The following is a 22788-nucleotide window of genomic DNA, read 5'->3' on the forward strand; positions in this document are numbered from 1 at the left end:
ATGGCGTGTGTGTGTGTGTGTGTGTGTGTGTGTGTGTGTGTGTGTGTGTGTGTGTGTGTGTGTGTGTGTGTGTGTGTGTGTGTGTGTGTGTGCGTGTGCGTGTGCGTGCGCGCGTGCGTGCGCGCGTGCGTGCGTGTGTGAGAGAGAGAGCGCCACACAGTCTCAAATCAATCAGTCTCATAACTATGCGGCAATCATTTGGTTGGTGTGTGTGTGTGTGTGTGTGTGTGTGTGTGTGTGTGGGTGGGGACGTGGTCACTGTCAACATAAAAACATGTTTGCCCAAATTCTCTGTAGGCCAATATTTCTCATTTGGCACTAAAGCTTGGAGATAATGTAGCCTATATTTGGACAGACACCAGTTCTCCTTGATCAGAAATAAATGAGTTGCATTTCAGTGTTGCAAATAGTTTAAAATATTGTTTTTACAATGATACACTTTTTTAAATGATGGGTCCTGTTAAACAGATCGTATGTATTTAATGTGAAAAATAGATTTGTCAATAGAATTCACACACAAGGACAAACACAAAACATGGGTTACCTGTCAACAAATGAAGAGCTCATTAAACATCCTAAGGGGAATGTTGGTCCTATACAATTTTTCTTCTTTCCTGTCCTTTCTGCAAGAAACTGTTTTTTTTTTTTGTTGTACAACATTTGATCAGCAATCTAGATCTGTATGTATCGATAACAGCACAACAGTGCCAAAAGAATTAGTTTTACATGAGTCGTACAAAAGATGAAAATGGAAGAAAACTTTTTATTTCAGTATTTTTTTAAATAATCAAAGATAGATATGCACTTTATTGTCATTGTATAAAAAATAACACAACAACATTATAATTATATAATTATAACAGAAACTTATTCAGACTGAAATGCAGTCATGATTTAAGAGTTAAGAGTTAAGATATCTTTAATATTTCTTCACCTCCATGGCTCTCTTATGACTTCGTCTCTGCTTTTTGCAGCATTTCCTGGACTTTTTTCTCCCTTTGTCCCAGTTTCTTTGGCTGCCGCTCTGACACTGTTGTCCACTTTAGCTTCTGCAGTTTTAAGTCTATTAATGGTAAGGCTTCGTTCAGTCCCCTTCGTTGTTATTTCAGTTCTTGAATGAGTGAGTTTCTGTGTTTCCCGGTCAGTCCTGGTCACCTTTGTGTTTTTGTTTTCTAACGTACAGTTTGCATGCTGTGTTGTTGGGCTCCCTCTAGTGTTCAAACACTGGAAGTGATCAGTTGATTTCCTCTCAAGTTGCTGGCTGTTTGGCTCAATTCTTTTTTGTCCTTCGTCTTCTTGAATCATCTTTTTGTGGTGCCTCAAACTCACCAGCCCATGATTAAGCTTACTTTCCAGGCCCCATGAAAACGTTGTCTGTTTAGTCAAACCCACGCCGTCGTGGCTCTGGTTTAACAAATCACCGTTTAAGGGCTTGAAGTTTTCCTCTGCACGGTGTTCATCCTCCAGTTGTTTTGCACCGCAAGCTGTCAGGTGGCCCTCATCAGATTTCTCAGGATGTTTTCTCACTTTGAAGAACGGAAAAGAAATGTGATTATTACCAAAAAATACCATTTACTCAAGTAAACGCATCACTGGGAGGGAGAGATCTCAGGAGGCCGGACATGATGTTAAAAGAGCAACGCAGGAATGACACATGAAGCAAAGACTGACGCTATGAGGATAGATTTTAAGACCATCATAACATGATAATGCTTAGCAAACTTACCCTTCCTGTACATGAGGAGGTAAGCTGTAGCAGACCTCAAACACTCGTCTCCGCCCCTAAATAGAGGATTTCTGACCTGAGATATTGGAAATACATCAGTCAGCGCTCTCAGTACTCTACACTGTGAGAGGATTTGTAAAATTATACTGCATTCAAAAACGAGCTTCCTTACCCCCCTAACGATGTCGTCATTGAAGTGATACCACCCCTGAGTTTCAAAGGATTTGATTTGCGCCGTGTAGTGACCTCCTGTGAGATCACCAAAGTGGTCCACTTGAGCGTAGAGGTCGTATTGGCAATGCTGCAGCGAGGGAAGCGACGTTACAGTCGACACATTTAAGAAATGAAAAGAAGAAGTAAAACAAGAACATACCCTCATGTGTAAAGTTTTGGGGATTTCCACTTCGCAGTGAAGCTTGACGTGACACCTGCGTTTGTCGTCAAAGCTGAACCTCTTCAGCAGGAGGGTCAGGATCTGTGGATGCCGTGTCATCTCACAGCCCTAAACAACATGATGAAGACATAAGACTCCATGCATTGTACTCCAGAAAGATGACTGTGCCTGGAAAATACACTTCAGAGGATCAGAATGAAGAGGAAATTAGTCAAATGGATCTAACAGCACTATGGCATCTTATAAGTCTTCATTGCAGGAACTTTCAGGTTGTGCTGATTTTGGCGACCCCTCTTGTCTCTTTGCTGATTTTGTCCTGTACATGTGTAAGTAGTGTTTACAGTCTGGACCAAAAAGAATCTCACCTTGTATTCTTTGAACACTTCAGTGTATTTATTTTAAAGGGGACATATTATGAAAAATCCACTTTTACAGTGTTTTTGAAGACACATTTGGGTAACCTGAGTGTCTACTGACCCACAAAATATGAAATCAATCATATTCAGTCCTTTGTTTGTGGTCTGCATAAGTCTTACAACACAACAGAGAAAAATCCTCCGTTTCAAATTTTCTCAGTTTGTGATGTCACAGTGGGATTCTGGTAAAAAAAAAAAAAAAAAAAAACCCTCCCCTCCGCTGTTATCTCCACCCATGGACTCCACCCCCAGCCTAGAACAAAACTTTTGCGCCATTTTTATTCTCACTACGAAGGATTGATGTCTACTGGGAAAACTCATGGGGGTCATTGCATTTAAAGAGACACACACACCAAAACGGAGCGTTCTGAGAGCGCTGGTTTATACAGGGTCACAAACCTCCTCTGGTGCTTGATTCATGTTATATTTTGACCAAAGCACAGCGCAGATGTTTCATTTAGACCACAGGGGGACTGTTTGAAAAGCTGGAAAAGGGGGATAATATGTCCTCTTTAAAAGACGATTTCGGTAGCATGCTGTTCATCATTTCAAACGACACCTACCCACTGGTGATTTTGGACATTACAAACAACGTTATAGAGATAATTCATCTTTTCTCTGATGCTGTCGTTGTTTGCTTCCGTAGGTCAAAAGGAGACGTCAGTGCTCACTACTGTCTTTTTCATAACCCGCAAAAAAAAATCCTCCCAGGCGTTTTAATGGAAGTGTGAGCGTTTTTAATGTGTTTTCTTTTTTGAAAGACAAATAATATATCATAAGACACTACAAAGTCACGTAGTTCAAATTTACAGCAGCCTTTGATAAACACCACTGTTACGAAATAGACTCGTGAGAAATTATGTAAGAGTTTTAGAGGAATTTTAAAAGGGATCATTTCAACACTCACAATTACTGCATTTTGCTTTTTATTGCAGTGGGTGCAGTAAATCTGGTTGTCCCCGCAGAACTTTTCTCCCTTGAAGAAGTCCTCCAATCCCTTTTCCTACAAACACAAAAAAAAAAAAAATAAGTACATTTGCATATTTTGAGAAGAAAAAAAAATCTTTTGTGTTTGAGTAGAACAGAGTACCATGCTGTAGATCTGACGACAAGATTCTTCCACGGTAAGAGGCAGAATCCAAAAAGCGCTGCTGGTATCACTTATGTGTTTGCACTTGAGGCATTTGGTCCTGTGATCCAGCGTCCCCTTGAATGACTGGATAAAAAGCACATTAGAGGTTCAATAAGTCCTGTGTGACGTGATCATGTGAGTCTAGTTAAAGGAACATTTCAAACACACAAAAAACTTTACCAAAATCTTTTTTGCATAATCCAGTTTAAAGAGAACTTAAAGGAGATTCTTATACTGAGATGCATCAATATTAAATTAAATTCAGATGAGAAAATCTTTGACTTGTTTCTACCTTAGATGTCTCTGGGCTGCTCAGACAAAGGATCTTCTCAAAATACTCAGCAGCATCTCGTTGCTCGTACACTGAGTGAATGGAGAAAAAAAACATAACGTCAGATATTAAAAGAATGTCAGCCTCTGTAAGTCAGAAGTGAGCCATGTCATGTCTGAAGTCCAGACTTACCATTCGTGATGCCAAGTTTTTTTATTATGTTGTGGGTTTTGGCATTTTGTTTCTCCAAGTCAGAAAACAGATCGGCCAGCTGTAAGTCGATAGTTGTTGAATCGTCACTGCAGCATCTGTTACACAGTGAGAGGTACATGCAACAGAGTATTTCATCTGAAATAGAACGATGCCTTGTTCATGTGAGCTGCACTATTTAATTCTTTCCAAAGACTAAAAAGTCAAAGTCAAAGTCAACTTTATTGCCAATTTCAAAATATGCCAGACATACAGTGGAATCGAAATTGCGTTTGTCTCCGTCCCACGGTGCAATACAACCAAAATAAGGTAAAAATAGATCAAATAAAATGAGGTAAAATAAGATAAATAATATTTACAGTAATAAATTCTAAATTGTGCAAAAGATACAAAACAAAATGGTAAATCAAATAAAATACAATTTAAAGAAAAAGTAAACTTGTGCAATATGTGCAACGTGCAGTAAACTGAGTGCACTACATTATTACACATCTGTCTTAAAGGTAAAGCGCATTATTTAGTAAAAATTCTTACAAGCTAAACTAAATATACAGCATGACCTGTCAGCTGTTTGGCCTGGCTTAGCATAAAGCTTTGTAATAGCACATCTAGAGTTCACCAACTCATTCAGTCTTCTGCGGAAAAAATACCAGAGCGTAAAAGATTCAGTGGTGTTTCATAATCCCTGTAACACTTCAAACATGTTCATTTTAACTTCAGCTTGAGTGTTTTTAACCTTTAGAATGAGCATTTTACTTTCATTTCCAGACGTTATGCAAAACTAACGAGCTGCTCGCTCCATCCTAATAATCAAGATCTATAAAAAGATAAGGACAACAGGAAGCTGAGGTTACACACTGTTTCACAGCCTCCCGGAAGTCTTCAGTCATGAAGAGCACCTGGAGGACGCTGTTTAAGTAGCAGGTCAGACCCGGACTCTTCAGACCATGGTAATCTTAAAAAAACAAAAATAGTGACATCAAGCACGTAGTTATCACATTTAGAGCGACGTGGGGATGCTGAACTTTGTGTTATTTACCTGCGATGTTTGAGCTGCGGAGTTTCCTTCTGAACTCTTTCACTAACTTAGGATTCATAGTGAAATGCTTCAAATGTTGACATCTTTGGAGCACTAAAGATTTGCCTGTAGATACACATTAGATCAAGCAGAATATCAAGACTTCACAGGCAGGTTATTCATTACAGAAAATAATAAAACTCTTGTAGAAGCACAAGACGTCAATCAAGATCTTTGCAGCTTTGTTCATCTTTAGAAATCATCTCTAAAATGACCTTTTTGTTCAGAATCTGCTGATTGAACTCTCGCCCCGAGCGTTAAGGAGGAGGGTATCACAGATTTCAATTGAGTTGACAGAGAGTGCAGTCCTCTTGCATTAACCTGAGTTTATCTTTTTTATTGTTCATTACACATGCACCTAAAACATTCCAAAGACCGTTCAAGATTATAAAAAAAAAAGTGAATGCAGAATCCTTTCCCCTGAATCACTTTTGGAAAGTAAAGTACATTGACTTGATCTTTGTATTTGAGCATAAAATGAAAAGTTTTGCCTCTTCTTCTTTGTTACATTTAATAGTTAAATTGACTAGGCTACATTTACATTGCAATTAAAAGTAGGTTTGAGATGCAGATAGTCGTACAAGCTCTATAAACATTCATATTGAACATTCTTTGTTAATGTTTTAGATCGTTATAGACTCAAGGTAAAGGCCTACAAAAAGTTATAATTTGCTTCAAATCTACTTTATAAATGATGTTCAAAAAGTGCAATAATTGACTCTTAAGTAAAGTTTTAGTTCTAGTTTGTTCTTAATGTGTTGTCTTTAAACTGTTTCTGTGAGGTTTATTTATGACGCTGTGCTGCTGCCCTCTTGGCAAAGTCACCCTGTGAAAGAGATCTGGTTCTCAGTGGGTTAATTACCTGGTTAAGTAAGGGTTAAATATAATCAAATACAAGTTGCATGAAAGGATAAAAGGCTATAAAGAAGAGGAAGCATACCTGAAATACTAAGCATTTGCATTGTACTTTAGTACATGTTTCCACGGAGCAATTTTATTTTGCACTTAAAGATCAAATAAAGAAACACAATGCCTAAAATGTTATGGTGTCAGTTTACAGACCAATGTTATTGTAAGAGGACGAAATGTGCACTAAGTGTCATTAGTAAGTAGTCTACATGAATGCAGCCAGTGAGTTCTGTGTTTGGGTGTTATGGAAACGGATGCAGCCTCTCATTATCCAAATCAGAGACTTTGAAAATAGATTTTTTAAAACGACAAAGTTAGCCGGAATAAAACAACAATAAACTTACCATGAAGTGATACACACGCGTTAGTTACAACCCATGGCGTTTGTCGTCAGTAAGTGGAATGGGAGGGTAAAAACACACGACAGTTACATCCTGTTGTTTTCTTTCACTTTCGATAGCAGCGAGGAGGAAGAAGGAGGAGCCGAAAGGAGAGACAGAGGAGGTAAAAAAAAAACAACAACACACAACCCCAGCTACAATGATCCATAAAACAAAGGCTCTTTAAACTTGTCAGAGTAAAATCAATGTCCAGAGCTTTGTAGTTTTTAAAAGGTGGGGCGGCATTTCTTCCGGTTTGGCTAAACCTGAAAGGGAAAGTTGAAAAACAAAAACAGACACCTGTTCTTTCTACCAAGGTAAGATAACCTACTTCCTTTAATGAATCTACTGTTAATATGCTGTTTTAAAAGCTGAGGGAGCTGTTTTTTGTTGTTATTTACAAGCAAAAAATTACAGTTTACAGATTTGACAACTTTTTACAGTTAAACATCGGTACATTTAATAACCTATCAATATTCTGTTGTGGCCTAAAAATAGATTTTCTTTAGTTTACAAAAAAAACATTAAACATTTTACACGGTGACGTGAGCCGCCCCTAAATTTGAAGTGCTCACGTATTCTGATCTTTATGGTAAATGCTAATTCTGCGAGTCTGCGGTAACTTCCGTTTTTCAAAATAAGGTGTTTTTACTGTGTACTTTTTGAGAAATCCACTGTCAAAGTTCCTTATAAATCACTATAATGAGTCTTTTTTTCTGACTTTGATGTCTTGTAATATATTACATATACATATATTGTAATATATTACTTGTAATATTTGTACGTATGTCATATATTACATGTATGTCATTGTGTAGAGTATTTTCTTCTGATTTTGATGTCTGGTTAAAACATTTTCTTCCATAAGTACACCATGATTCTAATATGGTTGGACTTAGTACTTCTTAGACTACATGCACTGGTACTATGGAGTACTTTTACTTTGTACTTTTTGAGAAATCCACCATCCCCACCATCCCACCAGCCCCTTCAAATTTAGGGGCGGCTCACTTCACCATGTAAAAGCGAGGAGCGGCTGGCTTGACCGCAGTGGAAAATTCCCTGAGTAGCAGAACCGGATTATTATATCAGATCAGTCACGCGGCCAATAAAACATGTTCACGTGATGCTTGCCAAATGTAGTGTTTGTCTCCAGCCCTTCTGATAAGTTTTGAGCTTGTAAAAAAAACTTTTCTGGAGAGGGCCCCGATAGCCTAGTGCAGGGGTTCCCCAACTTTTCAGGTCTTGACCCCCAACAATAAGGATACCAGAGACTGGGGACCCCCACTCTCCCTTGAGGTGGTTGAGACAGAGGCCTCTGGGTGTAGAGCATTTCCACAAGCAAGCACACATTTTCATATCCAAACACTGTTAACACAAGAGAATACAACGGCCTTAACATTTTTGGAAGGCATATCGCGGCCCCTGGACCCACACTTTGGGAACCAGCTGGTGCGTGCACTGAGGCTCTGGTCCTCCGGGCGAGTGGCCCAGGTTCAAATCCGGCCTGTGGCTCCATCCCACATGTCATTCCCCACTCGCTCTCTCTCCCCGATTTCTGTCTCTACCCACTGTCTACCCCTTCTAAACATTTTTTTTTTACTTTTCTGAACATGATACATGAACATATTATTATATAAAGCATACCTTACTCTTCACTTCGCATTTTTCTCCACCAAACCCCAGAACCCACCTTAGAATTTGCACGTTTAAAGATTTTCAGATTTAAAGATGGAGTGTTCATCAAATCTTATTTAGTTTCAGACGCTCTTCCTTTGAGGTGATTAAAAAAATGGAACAGGAGGAGAAGAACTATGACCCACTAGATACCACCCTGAAGTTTGTCAACAGGGACGACTTGGATCCAACGTGTAAGATGAATTTCTTATCTAACTCTGTTCAATAAAGTCAAACCAAAACAGACAGTAGCCTTTCATTTGTTTCAGAAAACACCCATATTCCTTCACAAGAAAAAACTGATTAAGGTATTGTTGTGTCCTCTTAGTCTCAGAAGACAGCGATGGTCTCAGAGCAGAGATGTCCTGCGGTCACGCTGTCGGTCCTGATTATCTGACAGATTGGTGTCTCAACCAGCTGAAGGAGGTACGTATATGTCTGAAAACATTTTTTAATGTCAATTATAATTTAGGTAATCTCACAAATAATAATATTGCTTGTGTTACACTGTGATAACAAGAGCAGTGATAAAAGAGCATGACTTACGGTATTAAGACTTATAAATACTCTGCAGAACTAACCCAAAGTGATTAACTGCAACTATTACTACTACTCCTTTATTATTATTATATACTCCAGGCACTCCAGGGGTCACATTTCCAATTGCAGAATACAAATTCTCTGTCTTTGTTCATCAATTTTTTGTGTGATCCAGAACCTGTTTTTTTTTTTTTGTTTTTTTGAAGGGTAAATATGTATTTAGATGCCCTGCATTGGTGGAAGGTACCGAACTGTGCAATAAACTGTTGTCATACCAGGAGGTTTGCAAAATGGCGGCTTTGACTGTTAAGGAAATGGAGTACTTTGAAGAGACCATTCCCCGTCTGGCTGCTGCAAAATTCTGTGAAATTAAGCCAGTGAGTCGTCCAGTAGTGGAGTATTTCAGAATTAAATTTTCAATTCAAGTGCACTGTTTTAAAAGTATTCTGTGTCTTGTCTTTATCCTCACCAGTGCCCAAAGTGCAGAACATATGTGGAGAGGACAGATCTCTCCAACCTGTGTGTGCACTGCACCATCTGTACAGCCGATCAGAAGAAGATATACTATTTCTGCTGGCAGTGTCAGAGGAAGTGGAAAGGTCCAGGCCCCAGATCTGACCGCTGCGAAAATGACGGCTGCATCAACAAGGACCTTCAACTTCTGCAGACGTGTAAGACCATCAGTCTGCCTGCTGTGGAGGGGGTCACTGACTGCCCGTCAGTGCGAGCCTGTCCTACATGTGGCCTGAGTGTGGAACACAATTCACAATACTGCAAAAACATCAACTGCCCTCGCTGTCACATTGAGTTCTGTTTTGTCTGTCTGAAACTAAAGCTTGAGTGTAAAAAAACAAGTTCTCCATACAAAATCTGTCCCAGTGGTGTGGCCCCAAGACAGACCTCCATCCCTGTGTGGCAGAGGAAATGAGGGGAAAAGGTCAGGATTGTGGAATCCTTTTATCTGAGGGTAAAAAGCAGCAATAACAGAAATTACTGTAGACGTATTGAAGTATTTGTTGCTATATGAAAAGATTTTTTAAGCATTAATGTATTATTGTACTGCTGCCCTCAGAGAGGTGGTTATGTGATAGATACCTGATATTTTTAAAGAGTTAAAACATCAGGAGTTGATCACATAACAAGCTCAACTAGAGGTGGAGACAGATTAAAACAGCTCTTACAAAGAGAGTCTTTTTGGATGAATACATTGGAAATCCTGCAATATCATGATCTAATTGGTCAAATGGACCTCTATCTTTTCCTCTAGTTGTCATAGTCGTCTGAGGAGCTTGTAAATTCAGTCAATTATATATAATACTGTATGTCATGATGTGACTGGTTGTAAATCTTTAAAGGAAGTAGCTTGGAGGCCATTTGTACCTGTTCTGATGAAGGCCTGGCTGAAACATGTCTGCATGTTTTGATGAGTCCATTGCCCTGATGAAATAAAGTTTTTATTAATTATCCCTTTGACTGCCTCAGACCTCTTCAATAACTTTTAAGTTTGATCCCAACACTGGAAAGCAGCAGGGATACATTCTTTTCATTAATTTTGTAAAAATGTTCCGCACCAATGGAGCACTCCACCAACCTTTTGACAAATTAATATATGATTGTCAACTTTTAATGTGTTTTCTACTATGTTTGAATCCTCCTTAACAAATAAAAAGGACAAAGGGACACATATAAAAGTATGGCCTACACTAACAACATCTTTAAAAAATTCTCATTAAGCAGCACTTTTTTTGATTAAAGAAACTTTTATCCATGGTCCACATTGTTGTCATGGTCCTGCATCAGAAAGTTAGTTACCCTGGGTAAACATGTTTGTAAGTATCCACTGTCAATATGGCAGTTTGATTCTTAGATCAACACTAGCACTGCAATGTAAAAAATAAAACTTAAGGTCCTTTGTGGTGGGTGACCAATTTTCTGTGAAAGGCGGTGACCTCATTCACCCTCACACTGAACACGGCATCCCACAGGGCTGTGTGCTGGGTCCTCTTTGTTTTCTCCTCACCTGAACTTAACACCTGTACGTGCATTGTTCCACCACCAACGCCATCTCAAGTTTTAAGAGGACACTATACCTTTGTTAGCCTCATGAGTAACATTTGTTCATATTTATGAAAGATGAAAATACGATTTCAGGGCCTTAATGCTTTTTATGCACATTTACTACAAGAAATGAAGGTTGTTTTCTTCACTTAAAGAAATATACTGCTTTTAAAATACATATATTTATTCAGTAATATTGAATGGGAAACTGCTATCTTTTGTTTCATTTTATACACAAATAACTGCAAATGTACTTTTGACTCTTAGTCATCAAAATTGTTTAAAAAGAAAACAGAAATTCAAAATAATGATTAAAAAAATAAGCAATTGCACTCAATATGTAATTTAGTTCACCATCACTTTGGTAGAAACTTGCAAGTAGACATTTCTGAATTCATCTTCAACGCTGACATAAGTCCTGCCCACTCTCTCCATCAAAATACGTTTAGAGTCGACAGAATAACAGGTATCAAAAGTGATGAACCACCACAAACGATAAGAGCAATGCAAAGTGATTTCTTCAGGATGTTGGTTGATCTGGAGTTGTGCATTCTGGAGGGAAAATAAGACAAAAATTATTTCCTCTGACAAAACATTTGACCTATGATGAATGAATCAAAATGTAATTTTTAAGTAATTTTAAGGTTAAGGTATGTAGTGGGTTATGTTTTTGGCTATTGTTCATGATCATTTATTGTGTGATTATATTGAGTAAGAGGATACAGCAATTACAAGGACATGGACGCAAATATATTGATATAAGTCCCTTAAATCAAACATATTTTTTGAAATCTTGGTTATATTTTTGGTCCAGCAGATCAGAAAATGAACTAGGTCCAACCTCAGCCTCTCAGCAGCTCCAAAGTTGTTAAAATGGAAATGCTCATCTCACCTTCTTGTCTTTTGCTTTGTTGCGTTCCCTCCTCTGCCTCTCTCAGCTTGTCCTGACGTGGTTTTTTCGGTAAGAGAGGATCTTCTTTGACGAGGCTTGAAACTTTTCTTTTGAGTTCCCGTTGGTCTCCACTCGGTTCATCCTGTCGATCTTCCACCTCGTCTCTAAAACCCTCTGAGTCTTTTCAACAAGATGAAAACAATGCATTGATTAACCATCATAAAACATTTTAGTCAACAATGATATCTGTGTTGTCTTACCTCGGTACACGAGCAGATATGCAGTGCTGGAACTGTTGAACAAATGATTTAAGTTACTGTTTGTTGCATGCCATAAAAAGCTAAGCACATAAATTAAACATTTAGATAATATATCTCAGACTTTCATTCTTGGCCTTAAAAACAGAAGAACCCCGTATCCATTAAGTTCTGCAAATGCTCAGCATATACATATAAAACATTAAGATATGAATAATACGTCATCCAATGTTATATTATGTACACTATACTGTGTTAAATGTTTGCTCAAAATTAAACATTTTATATTTTATGATTACTGTAACTTTAACTTAACCTTAACTTTTGGTTTGTGGCGATTTTGGCGCCCCCTGTGGACACATTAGTTAATCTAGTCTGTGCATGTACATCGTGTTTCAGGGCTATTGTTTCATGATAAAAATCTCATCCGTCTTTCTTTTAACAATCTATCGATCCTAGTGAATATTTTCTGTGGAAAACTTTCTTTTTTAAAGTGCTGTGTCTTCAGCTTGCTGTTGATCACATTGTCTGACACCTACCTTGTGACAGCAGTTTTAGGCATTCAAATGTACTCTTTAGTAAAAGTCAGTCTTGTCACTCATTTTCTTGTCTTCGTCAATAAGTATTAATATGCCTCAGTATTAATTTCAGTCTGTTTTACAACCAGATAAAAATTCCTCACAGGAGCTTTAATGTCAACGATTGCCATTTGAATCATATGTATCTCTTCTCCTTACCTTTTTGTTTCTTCTCTGCTGATTCCATTTCTTTTCTTGAAAAGAAAACTATATCACTTTTTATTCAGACAACTGATTAATTTCCTTTCAGACATGCGTGCTAATATTACAATTTAAACTTTATTTTCCCAAACAGCCCTAGTCTATAATTATTTTTAATGACGCAGCACAAACACAATACACTCTTATCTCTGGTACCTGGTGCCTATGTTAAAATAAACCCTTTCCCCTGAATATTCTATCCTCTTCATTGTCATTCCCCTCCTATATTACTACTTAGTATTTGATGTCATAACCTTAATTCAGAGATAAAGCAAAGTCCTGTATTGAATACTCACGGCAACAAAACGCTTCCTACAAAAAAAGAAATAAGCAGAAGACATATTTCAAACAATTAATTTTAAGGTTAACTTTTCGTTTCTCAGGAATTCAATATGCTAATGTTGGTTCGTACCTGTGCGACTCCCCACCATGCGTTTCAAAAGAAGAATAGTTTTATGATTCCTGTTGTAGCCCAGAAAGTCTGCACACGGGATTAGAAGTGCAAATCCAAACGAGAGAGAAAGACTTCTTTAAAACGTTTCAATAAACCCCAGTTATCGTTCAGGCATTGTTGCGCTTACAGTGTTCTAGTTTACGTGACGTTTGCGTAAATTAATCAAGGGGTGTGAAAAAGGCGCCCTCTGGTGGACGTCTTTGCCAGTGTTTTTCCTCTTTCACTTTCACTTTTGCCCTGACTCTGGCCAGACACTCAACACGTTGTGAAGTTCTCCTGGATGTTAATCCTTCCCAATTGTCATCTGATGTGAAGTTGTGTGAGTTAAAGGGTTGAGAATATATGTTTTATCTTTGCTAGAGTATTTGTCAATACTTTATATATATTTTGCCCTTTAAGCTAATGGAGCACAGGTTTGTTTTGGCTCACTGGTTATATATTAGCAGCTAACTGTATAATCTTCGTCAAAGATGAGAATACATGTGTTCTGTGTGACTGTGGCAATATACTGTAGTTCAGTTATTGATTATTAGGTGACGTTTTTGATAAGGAGATATGCCGAATGGCGGCATTGTAGCCATTTCTGTTCGTTAATTAGCAGGACATGCACATGGCATTAAGATAGGTAGTCAACGTGAATTATGACCAGTAGAGGGCAGTGCTGCCTTTCTGATGTAAATTAATAAGCTATTTTGATATGCTCAGAAGCCTGTCATACAATGTCTTTGCTGTGAACTGTATCTGTTAGTGAAGAAGTCTGTTTATACTTACCTGTTTTGTGTATACTTTATGCAGAACCACTGATTCATCAGAGAACAGGATTTATGCGGCTGTGGTGGTAACGAATAAACAAAGTGGAATTAAAGACGTGTGGTTCTTACCGATCACCTGCAGCGACTTCTACACAATAAGATCCAGCATAGTTAAGCAGGAAAGCTACGGCTTTCTCACAAGTGGTCCTTCGAGCCGGATCCTGGAGCCCACTGCAGAAAAAAATGTCTACCCATGCAGATAAGGAACATGACACACGTGTCAGGAGGCAGACTTCCCTCCCCGTGTATCTCAATGATTACATCCTATCTGATGTTCCATGCAGATCGTTGTTACCACCCACAATACCACCTGTTTCATCTGCACCAGTACTAGAGGAAGAGGAGCTAGACAGTATAGCTGTCTCACGCTCTGCATCCCCAGTCAGTCAGCAGCGCCACAGCCCCCCGCTGTGGACGATAACTGAGAAATGGGATTCTTCAGGTGCAACGTGGGAGAAAGAGTGTCAGAGGCTTCAAAGGGAACAAGAGAGTCTTCTAGTATCCATGCAGCAGCTCAGACTACAGAATGAGCAGCTCAGAGCCCAGAGTGGGCACAGTGATTCCAGGTTGGAGCAGCGCCAGCAACGGAACACTGCTGAAGCAGTGCAACCTCAAATAGAGGTCCAGCACTTAGGTGGCCCCAAGCCACCACTCCAACGACCTACCTTCCATCAGGAAAGAGAGACACGTCATTCCAGTCCATTGGCCAGGCATCCTGACTACGACCTGGAAGGTGAACAGCCTCCAGATAGACATCGGCACCATTCATTTGGAGACGACCACTCAATCCGTCATCCACCTCATTCCAGAAGAGATGAACGTGGTTATAGTCCAGAGCCAAGCAGGAGTCGGACAGAGCGTCGTCATTCTCCAAGGCGCCATGTCAGTTCCAGAGAGCGCTATTCATCAGAATGGCCTCAGCCCCCTCACAAGAGCAGACACGTTTCACGTCATCTGGATTATCCTACCGAAAGGGATTATTCTCCTGAGAGGTATAGGTACTCACCTGAGCGTCATCACTCCAGACACAGGGCATTGAGTCCACTTGGGGGTTAGGAACGGACGTATCGGGGTCCCACGCCTACAATCCCGGACTTCATCCACCCTAACCCAAGAGAGTTTGCCAGACTGCGACTTGCTCTAGATAACATCCTGCCTCGAGACGCGACAGAACGCTTCAAATTCCAGATAAAGGTTTTCATGAGCAATTGTCTTTGATAAAAAAAAAATCCTGAAAAATCCCTCAGGGTGGCAGCAGAGGACAATATTAAAATTACAGAAAAGAGAAATAGAGATTGACTGACTTTTGTCTTTTTCATTTTCATCAAATCTTTATTAGTCATTACATAGATTTTTTCACCCCCAAAATATTTGTAACAGCATATATTGACATATTCTCCCTTATAAAGTCTTAAAGTTAAAAATCCTCCAAGAAAACCAAGAAAAAATGTATCCCTTATGACAGTAGCTTGGAAAATTATCATTGTCACATTATTTCAAAAGGGAATATTTAAGATTTCATTCTGTAATTAAACCTATTTAGATAACAAAGTTGATCTTGCTGAATGATTACTTTTGACATTGGTAACTTCATACACACTTTCTTATTTTGCAATTGAATCGAAATTCATGAAAGATGAAGCTTTCCTTAACTGCTGATGCTTTCATTATACTCATCCTTGTGTCCTTTTGCCCCCTAAGCTTAATATTTTGGCCTACGCTGCTCACTGCCAGACAGATGCACTTGGACGACCTGTGGCCGGGGTGGTGGTCATCTGCAGGGAAAGACTGAAAGGAGAAACGTTTAGTCACCAGGCAGCTGTACAGGTATTATTGTAAATATGAAAAAAAACAAAAATGTTCTAGGTAGTTTGGGATTGTGTTTTAAATCTTGTGTGTTCATGTTACAGACTGTGATCCATGAGCTGTTTCATGTGCTGGGTTTCTCTAAAGAGCTCTTCCACACCTGGCGAGACTGTTCCTCCATGTCTCAAGGTTTTTTTTTAACACAATTGTTTTATGTGATTATATAATACTTTGAGGTCAGCATGTGAAGTGTGCTTAAAAGTGTGCCGTTTAAGTGCCCTTAACAACTCTTAAGTGCCTTTAAAAGTGTGCTCTTAATAGGGCATTCTGAAGTGGGCACACTTTTAAGGGCACTTAAAGTGTGCACTTCAAAATGTGCACTATTAAAAATGTCACTTTGAAGAGACCTTAAGTTTAAACTTTGAAGTTCCCTTAATAGTGTGCTCTCTTAAGTACTGTTTAATGTGTGGCAGTAAAGTGCCCTTACAATTGTGCAATTTGAATTTTCACGAAAAAGTGTGCACTTCTAATTTTGTTTAAAAGTTCCCTTAAAGTGTGCACTTAAGTGGGAACTCAAAAAATGTATAATAAGAAGTTTGGATTAAGATTGAACTTTTAAGAGCACTTAAAGTGTACACTTTGAAGGGCCCTTAAAAGTGAAAACTTTTAAATATACTTTAAATTGTTAACTTTGACATGTACTTCAAAATGCCCACTTCAATTGATTTACTCAAAATGTGGCACTTTAGGTGTGCACTTTACAGTACACAAAACATTGAAATCTTTAAGTATACTTCAAAGTGTGCTTAGATATCCATGTGACTTCACATGCTTTTGAAAGTGTTTTTAACCCTGGATGAAAAATTGTTCTTGTTTTTTTATTTTTTAGCTGAGGGTGCCGACTGTTCTCCTCAAGGGAAAGTGACCTACTCTGATGGATCCGGCCACATGAGGATTTACACCCCATCTGTCATCTCAGCCCTGCAGAAGCACCTGAACTCCACTGATCCTGAGCTTGGGGGATGGCTAGAGAACCTTGTACAGAACAGAGCTTCAATTCAAATCTTTTAGCAGAGCTGCAGAACCGCTCCAACTTAACCAGATTTGTCAAGAGGCCTCCCTTATATGATCTTCTACTTTGTTAATGCAGGGTGTACTTCCTGGCAAAGTGTCCTCACACTGGGAGTCCAGGGTCTTTCAGGGCTCCATCATGGCAGCAGAGCTAGCGGACTCATCCTCAGTCCGGATCGACCCGGTAACCTTGGCTGCATTACAGGACACGGGCTGGTACAATGTAGACGTGAGCAGGGCACAGAGTCTGGTGTGGGGAGACGGTAAGTATAGAAAAAGTGTGTTGATGTTAACTGAAAACGTAGAAATACAACTTAGACATTTTGACACGTGTCTGAAGATTATTTACTGGAAAAACATAAAATATATGATAAATGTTTGATTTGTAGGAGAAGGGGCCATGTTTGGATCCCTGTCAACCTGTCAGAACAAATCCTCACCGTTTTTCTGCTCTGGCAGGTATATGAAGTTATAATTGTTTATCTCTACAACATATAGTCTGGATAGGAATGTAAGCCACTTTTTAATTTTAAATATTACATTTTCAGCACTAAATGTTTGCGTTTTTTCTTCTTCTCAGTGGGTTTGGGTGTCATTACCTTCACCTCCACAAAGGGGAGTGCAAGACCGATCAATACCTGGAGGGATGCAGAGTGTATAAACCCCTCAAAAATGGAGTAAGAACTATTTCCTGCTCTGTAGTTGTAGATTTCAAATGATGTAAAGCAGCTTTGTGGGATCAATTCTATTTTTCATGCCAACGCTTTCAGTCTTTTTTCATGTTCATATGAGCATCACGTTAACCCTCTCCACCTTTTCCCTTCAGAGTGAGTGCTGGAAAAAGGAAAACCCCAGGCGGTCAGCTGAAGAGGACTCGACTGGGGAGATCTTTGGTTTTGACAGCCGATGCTTCTTCTCCAGCCTGACCAGACAGGTGTGTACGTGTGTGCTTTCACGTGCACATGTGAGTGTATTAATGTGTTTTATTTCCCTCGATTATTAAGTTGATTATTAAGTCATTTTTTTCTTCACTCGTCTCTTGTTTAGAACCGGAGTCAGTTTCCTTCGTTCATCAGCACAGTTACAGACACAGGTGTAAGATTAAGATTTACTTTTATTGTATGTATTTATTGCATCCCTGCAAGGGGAAATTTAAGTTTTTACACTCTGTAAGTCATGAACACACACATAGGCTGAAATATACACACACATGCAGAAACAGGATCCTATGGACATGCACTAATGGAGAGAAGCCAGAGTGACGGAGCGGCCCACAGCGGGCGCTCCTGAGCTGATGGTGGGGAGGGAGTTCGGTGCCTTGCTCAGGGGGTGATCTGGCACCTCTCCAGCTACCAGACCAACTTCCATATTTGGTCCGCACCAGGACTTGAACTGGTGACCCTCCAGTTCCCAACCCAAGTCCCTACAGACGGAGCTACTGCTGCCCTACTGGACCAAACAGGTACCAAATCCACGTGTCAGGCTCTGAGTGGGTGGAGTGTCCAGCAGGGGGAAGCATTCAGGTAACGACATAAAAAAAATACAGAAACAGAAGCTTTTAATTGTTAACAGTTTTAAAGATTGATTATTTACATTTAGACAAGATTTGGTGTGATTGACAAAACAGGTTACTCAATCTGAGTAATTCCCATATTTAAATACCGTGCACCATTAAAAACAGCAGCTGATTTATTGCCTTTGTTAAGTTATAGTATAGTGTTTGTATGTAGTGAAGCATGTCTTGTGTTAAATGTGCAGTCTATTTGTTAATGTAATATCTTTTTTTTTTTTACGGTCAGATTGAAGGATACCAGGGTTCAGTTTCCTGTCCTGACAGGAGGTTGTGTCTGTACTCTGACATCACTCCTCCTTCAGACGCCGTCGATACATTTCCTGCTTCCGTCACCAGGTGATTGTGATTCTAAACAAGCAACAACACTCGCACTTTCTATCAACTTTGAGCTCGTCCTAACTTCACTGTATTTCTTTTTTGGTCAGAGATCCATATGGGACTTTAACTTCAGCCCAGACCTGGACCTCTTTGTCCTTCGGTGTCAAAACATCTCTAGGCATCACTGCTGCCGTGTGTCTCCTGGCTGCAGTCTTGGTGTCTTACAGAAAATGTTCCTGCAGGATCAGGATCCACACCAGCACAGATGAACACAGTAATCTGTAGGAAACACAGCCTCTAAAACCGGCTTTATAAACTTTAATTGTTCTATAATTTTGTTTGTCTCTTCTCAGTAATTTATCTGAAGGCTGTGTTGTAATTGTAAGAGTTATTCGGTCAGAGAAAAAATCCTTTTTATTACAATTTTTATTGAACAGAGTAATGTGAAAATCATAAAGATAATCTGTTGTGATCAAACGCAGCTCAAAAATATCAATCAGCTGGTTTCTCACCCTACATATGGGCATGTGTCACAGGCGAGGTAATTCACCATATTCCCATGATGTCATGCTCAGAGTGAGAAGCTTACCTTTTACTTCTGTGATCTAGATTGTAATTCATATAAATGCATGACAGCAAAATGGCTTGTGATATGAAATGAGGCTCTTTATATAGTTGAACTAGTTTGCTCTTTACACCGTTTGATTCTGCAGCTTTGCGAAAGAAACCCTGCTGGCATTTGATCAGGCTGCACCAAGTTTAACATTGACAGTTTTCCTATTTAAGATGCATGCTAAAGTGGCAGTCTGCTACATTGCTGTAATACATCCCCCCCACAAAAAAAATAAACTACAGCATTGTTAATTCTTTCACACATCATCTTATTTCCTCTTCCATACTGGTATCGAGGTCTGTCTTGGGGCGACACCATCGGTGCAAGCACTGAAATATGAATCACAGACTGCAGAGAGCTTCAAGCACACAAAACAGAACTTCACCTTACACTGGGGACATTTGATCTGATTGCATTTTTTTCTGCTATGCTCGATCAGAAACCCACAGGTGGGACAGGCACGGATAGAGGGACAGCCGGTCACCATCTTAACATCCTCGAAGTTGATCTCGGGACACTTTCTCAGGATTTCCAGTGGCCGATTAACACATTCAGGGTTTGCACAGTAGTCGGCATGTTCAGATGGACCTGTCCATTTCTTCAAACACTGCCAGCAGAATTCGTAACTCCTTCTTTTTTTACGTGTGCACACTGTGCAGAACACCCTCAGGTCATTCTGGTCCTTTCTCACCACTAAACTCTTGCAGCCGGGACACTGTTGAGTAAATTTGGTTAAAAATCAAAAAACTAATAAAAACATTTTCAGTATGAATGAACAATATCTCTTAGAACCTGTGATTGGTAGATACTTACTTTTTTGGCATCCATATTATCTTTGGCTAAATTGAACAGTCTTCTGTCAATGTTCTTTGTTTCTGCAGGAGTCAGCAGAGCCATTTCGCAAACCTCTTCATATGACCACACAGCATCACATTTATGTTGGCCACAGACAAACTCCACCTTACCCTTGAGAATTAAAGAGAAAATCAATCAAATGTACTTAATTGCCACTGTCGTTTACTTTTACCACCATGAATTAAGTGACAGATGAAGAGCTGAAAAGTCCTTAATGTTACCAAATAATCAACACTTAAAATCCTCATGCCTTAAGAGACACGAAGTGGATTCAAACAAAAAATAAAAAGTAAATCTACTGCTCATAGTTCATAAGATCCATAGCTCTAGAACAAGCCTGACAATCAACCTAAAAGTTGTTTTCCAGTTTTGAAAAATGTGGAGAAAAATAACAAAATAATAGTTGTCTAATACCTGGTCCAGCTGCCAGAGACACCAGTTGATGAGAGACGTTGGAGTCACAGTATGACCACAGGACATCTCTGCTCTGAGAGACTTGTAGTCATTGAACTCAACTAGAGGAGAAAAAGAGCAACAGACAGTGGTAGTTAGTTTTGTATTTAAAGAATGACACCCAACAAGGTGTCAGGTATCAGGAATTTATGGATGGAGAGGAGACCAGGACAGCTGTTTTGCAGAGTCCAAAGTCCCTTCATGAAGAACACCTTGAAGTGCATCATTTACCTTATACCACGGTCGATTGCTAAACAGGATAAGGCATACTGCTGCCTGTAGTTAACATTAACTCTGTTTTCCTGCTCACGCCTCAGGGTTTGACTTATTCCTGAAAAAAGGACATATCCCAAAATGTTCTGCTGCAATGGAAACATTAAACACTTCTTCTGTGAGTAGGCCATAGCAACAAAATACAAAAGGCTGTAGGTTACTTTACAATTACAACTTTACAACTAGGCTATCGATTTTTCAGTAGCCTAATTAATTGAAAACCTCCAAATAACCTTAAAATATTAAGTATAGGCCAATTCACCTTATTACAGGCTATATGTTTAATAAAATTCAGATTAATTTGGGGGTTCTGTTCTCTTACAATCCATTTCATCTTCTCCATCGACGAATGTAAACCTTGTGTCATTTGGGTCGTAACACCTCTCCTCCTGTTCAGCTGTCAAAGTTCTTGGCCAATTCTCTGGTTCTGAATCAACATTTGGTACAGTTTCCAAATTGTCCGATGAGTTACTTGGTTTAGCAATAAACGTTGATGGAGTAATTGTTGTCCTCACTCTAGGTCGTAGCGCCGTGATCGCAGATACTGCATATCTCCTGTGTGCAGCTGGGTTGCTTGACTCTGTCTCCGTTTCCAAAGGTGTTCTCCAGGGAGCAGTTCCAAATTGTCTGGTCGGTGTTGGCGCCGGGGAACTTTGTTGCGGGGAACTTCGTTGACGTGACCGATTGTTCCCCATCTCGACTCGGTCTCAACAACGGATGTGTAGCTCCAGTAGCTTATTCACCTGTCTAGAAGTCACATGATGTTCAATCACCTCATGACGCATAACTTCTCAAATCAGTCTTAAATGCACTGGGATCGTTTGCACTTGGACACGTCTCTCACAGTGCTCTGATCTGGCTTGGTTGCAAAATGGGGATCCAGGTGAATGTACACGGTCCCAGAGGAGAAGAAAAGATCATCGATCTGTGTGACAACATTGAGCAGATGAAGAACATCACTGTGAAGCAGCTTAAACGGCAAATCAGAAAGGACCTCGGGATAAGTACGTCTCACTTCATTTTCAGTAGTAGTAGTCCCCTATTTCTCAATAGTTATATGACTATTATAACATAGGCCTACCCACGCGGAAAAATACATTTGTTTTTCTGACAGATCAGAAAACATTTATTGTTTTATCAGCCTTAAACTTCTGAATGTGTTTATCTATAAAAGCCAGCCCTGAGTTCTCTTTATTTCTGCTCAGATGATGATGTCCGGATTGTGTTCGGAGCTGAAACCCTGGAGGAGTCAACTCTGGTGATGGCTTACGGGATCAGTCACCTTTCTACCATCCACACTCTTCTAATTCTGCCCGGAGGAAACTGATGTGGAACCATTGACTGTGTATCAAAATAATATAAATGTGGAAAAGACAAAGAAGAAAAAAACACAAAGACTCTGAACTACACTGCTGTCATATGTTCCATATGAGCTGCAGGAAAATAAATTGTTGAATTTCCCTTCTCTTAAAACCTCTTTGTTTTGAATGTGTCATAAAATCAATATTCTGAATATGTAGGCCTGTACATATCCTACGTTTCACAGCATTTGAATGTTAGAGTCTAGATTACATGGAAGTAGTCTAAATGCAGTAAAATGACAATAAAAAATGATGCAAATGACCCCAGGCTATGAAACTCTTTTTTTGTTGAGGTTTAAGAATGGAGATAGCCTAAAACACAGTGCTGGCTGTTAAGTTACTGTTATCATACACTATTTTAATTATTATTTTAGAACCATGCAATTGCTCAGGCTCTCTGAATGAATCTAAAAACGTATTTTAGCATGAAACAGAACAAGAGCTCTGTATTTTAAACCTTTTATTAAGAGTTCAGTTATT

The 22788-nt window shown here is 39.3% G+C and overlaps 4 protein-coding genes across 6 annotated transcripts; 2 read left to right on the plus strand and 2 right to left on the minus strand.

Annotated features, from left to right (window-relative positions):
* Positions 1-743: 743 nt before the first annotated feature.
* LOC132958343 (ubiquitin carboxyl-terminal hydrolase 47-like) lies at positions 744-6504 on the minus strand. The gene is made up of 11 exons (XM_061031093.1): positions 6481-6504; positions 5189-5293; positions 5008-5104; positions 4132-4247; positions 3961-4031; positions 3627-3752; positions 3444-3539; positions 2100-2228; positions 1899-2027; positions 1727-1802; positions 744-1526 (listed from the first exon to the last, which is right to left on the minus strand). The coding sequence occupies exons 2-11, from the start codon at positions 5244-5246 to the stop codon at positions 931-933; spliced, it is 1494 nt and encodes a 497-aa protein (XP_060887076.1). The 5' UTR covers positions 5247-5293; positions 6481-6504; the 3' UTR covers positions 744-930.
* A 26-nt stretch (positions 6505-6530) lies between these two features.
* On the plus strand, positions 6531-10199 carry LOC132958344 (uncharacterized protein DDB_G0292642-like). 3 transcript variants are annotated; one of them, XM_061031094.1, is made up of 5 exons: positions 6531-6833; positions 8275-8387; positions 8522-8619; positions 8940-9110; positions 9206-10199. In XM_061031094.1, the coding sequence occupies exons 2-5, from the start codon at positions 8309-8311 to the stop codon at positions 9659-9661; spliced, it is 804 nt and encodes a 267-aa protein (XP_060887077.1). In that variant the 5' UTR covers positions 6531-6833; positions 8275-8308; the 3' UTR covers positions 9662-10199. The 3 variants fall into 3 exon arrangements, with proteins under 3 accessions (XP_060887077.1, XP_060887079.1, XP_060887078.1); XM_061031096.1 differs by having other exon boundaries at positions 9012-9110; XM_061031095.1 differs by lacking the exon at positions 6531-6833 and having other exon boundaries at positions 8079-8387.
* Positions 10200-14489: 4290 nt separating this feature from the next.
* On the plus strand, positions 14490-19281 carry LOC132958890 (ciliated left-right organizer metallopeptidase-like). Its single transcript, XM_061031975.1, has 12 exons — positions 14490-14718; positions 14795-14934; positions 15687-15812; positions 15896-15980; positions 16681-16829; positions 16942-17125; positions 17252-17321; positions 17443-17539; positions 17689-17804; positions 18283-18385; positions 18662-18771; positions 18861-19281. The coding sequence occupies exons 1-12, from the start codon at positions 14490-14492 to the stop codon at positions 19036-19038; spliced, it is 1587 nt and encodes a 528-aa protein (XP_060887958.1). The 3' UTR covers positions 19039-19281.
* LOC132958759 (E3 ubiquitin-protein ligase RNF14-like) lies at positions 19274-21600 on the minus strand. Its single transcript, XM_061031792.1, has 4 exons — positions 21270-21600; positions 20636-20736; positions 20180-20332; positions 19274-20081 (listed from the first exon to the last, which is right to left on the minus strand). The coding sequence occupies exons 1-4, from the start codon at positions 21274-21276 to the stop codon at positions 19635-19637; spliced, it is 708 nt and encodes a 235-aa protein (XP_060887775.1). The 5' UTR covers positions 21277-21600; the 3' UTR covers positions 19274-19634.
* Positions 21601-22788: the final 1188 nt, after the last annotated feature.

The sequence above is a fragment of the Labrus mixtus genome, chromosome 23, assembly GCF_963584025.1.
Source record: "Labrus mixtus chromosome 23, fLabMix1.1, whole genome shotgun sequence".
In the NCBI taxonomy this organism is placed as follows: Eukaryota; Metazoa; Chordata; class Actinopteri; order Labriformes; family Labridae; genus Labrus; species Labrus mixtus.

Excerpts from the sequence above, each read along its gene's own strand:
- LOC132958343 (XM_061031093.1), bottom strand. The coding sequence starts at position 5,246 with ATGAATCCTAAGTTAGTGAAAGAGTTCAGAAGGAAACTCCGCAGCTCA. Across the intron at positions 3,540-3,626 it reads GTCGTCAGATCTACAGCATG|GAAAAGGGATTGGAGGACTT; the intron begins GTACTCTGTTCT and ends TTGTGTTTGTAG. Across the intron at positions 1,527-1,726 it reads CCTCCTCATGTACAGGAAGG|TGAGAAAACATCCTGAGAAA; the intron begins GTAAGTTTGCTA and ends CGTTCTTCAAAG.
- LOC132958759 (XM_061031792.1), bottom strand. Across the intron at positions 20,333-20,635 it reads GTCTCTGGCAGCTGGACCAG|GGTAAGGTGGAGTTTGTCTG; the intron begins GTATTAGACAAC and ends TTAATTCTCAAG. Across the intron at positions 20,082-20,179 it reads ATAATATGGATGCCAAAAAA|TGTCCCGGCTGCAAGAGTTT; the intron begins GTAAGTATCTAC and ends TTTACTCAACAG.
- LOC132958344 (XM_061031094.1), top strand. The coding sequence starts at position 8,309 with ATGGAACAGGAGGAGAAGAACTATGACCCACTAGATACCACCCTGAAG. Across the intron at positions 8,620-8,939 it reads GTCTCAACCAGCTGAAGGAG|GGTAAATATGTATTTAGATG; the intron begins GTACGTATATGT and ends GTTTTTTTGAAG. Across the intron at positions 9,111-9,205 it reads AATTCTGTGAAATTAAGCCA|TGCCCAAAGTGCAGAACATA; the intron begins GTGAGTCGTCCA and ends TATCCTCACCAG.
- LOC132958890 (XM_061031975.1), top strand. The coding sequence starts at position 14,490 with ATGCAGCAGCTCAGACTACAGAATGAGCAGCTCAGAGCCCAGAGTGGG. Across the intron at positions 17,540-17,688 it reads ATAAACCCCTCAAAAATGGA|AGTGAGTGCTGGAAAAAGGA; the intron begins GTAAGAACTATT and ends TTTTCCCTTCAG. Across the intron at positions 17,805-18,282 it reads CTGACCAGACAGGTGTGTAC|TCCCTACAGACGGAGCTACT; the intron begins GTGTGTGCTTTC and ends TCCCAACCCAAG.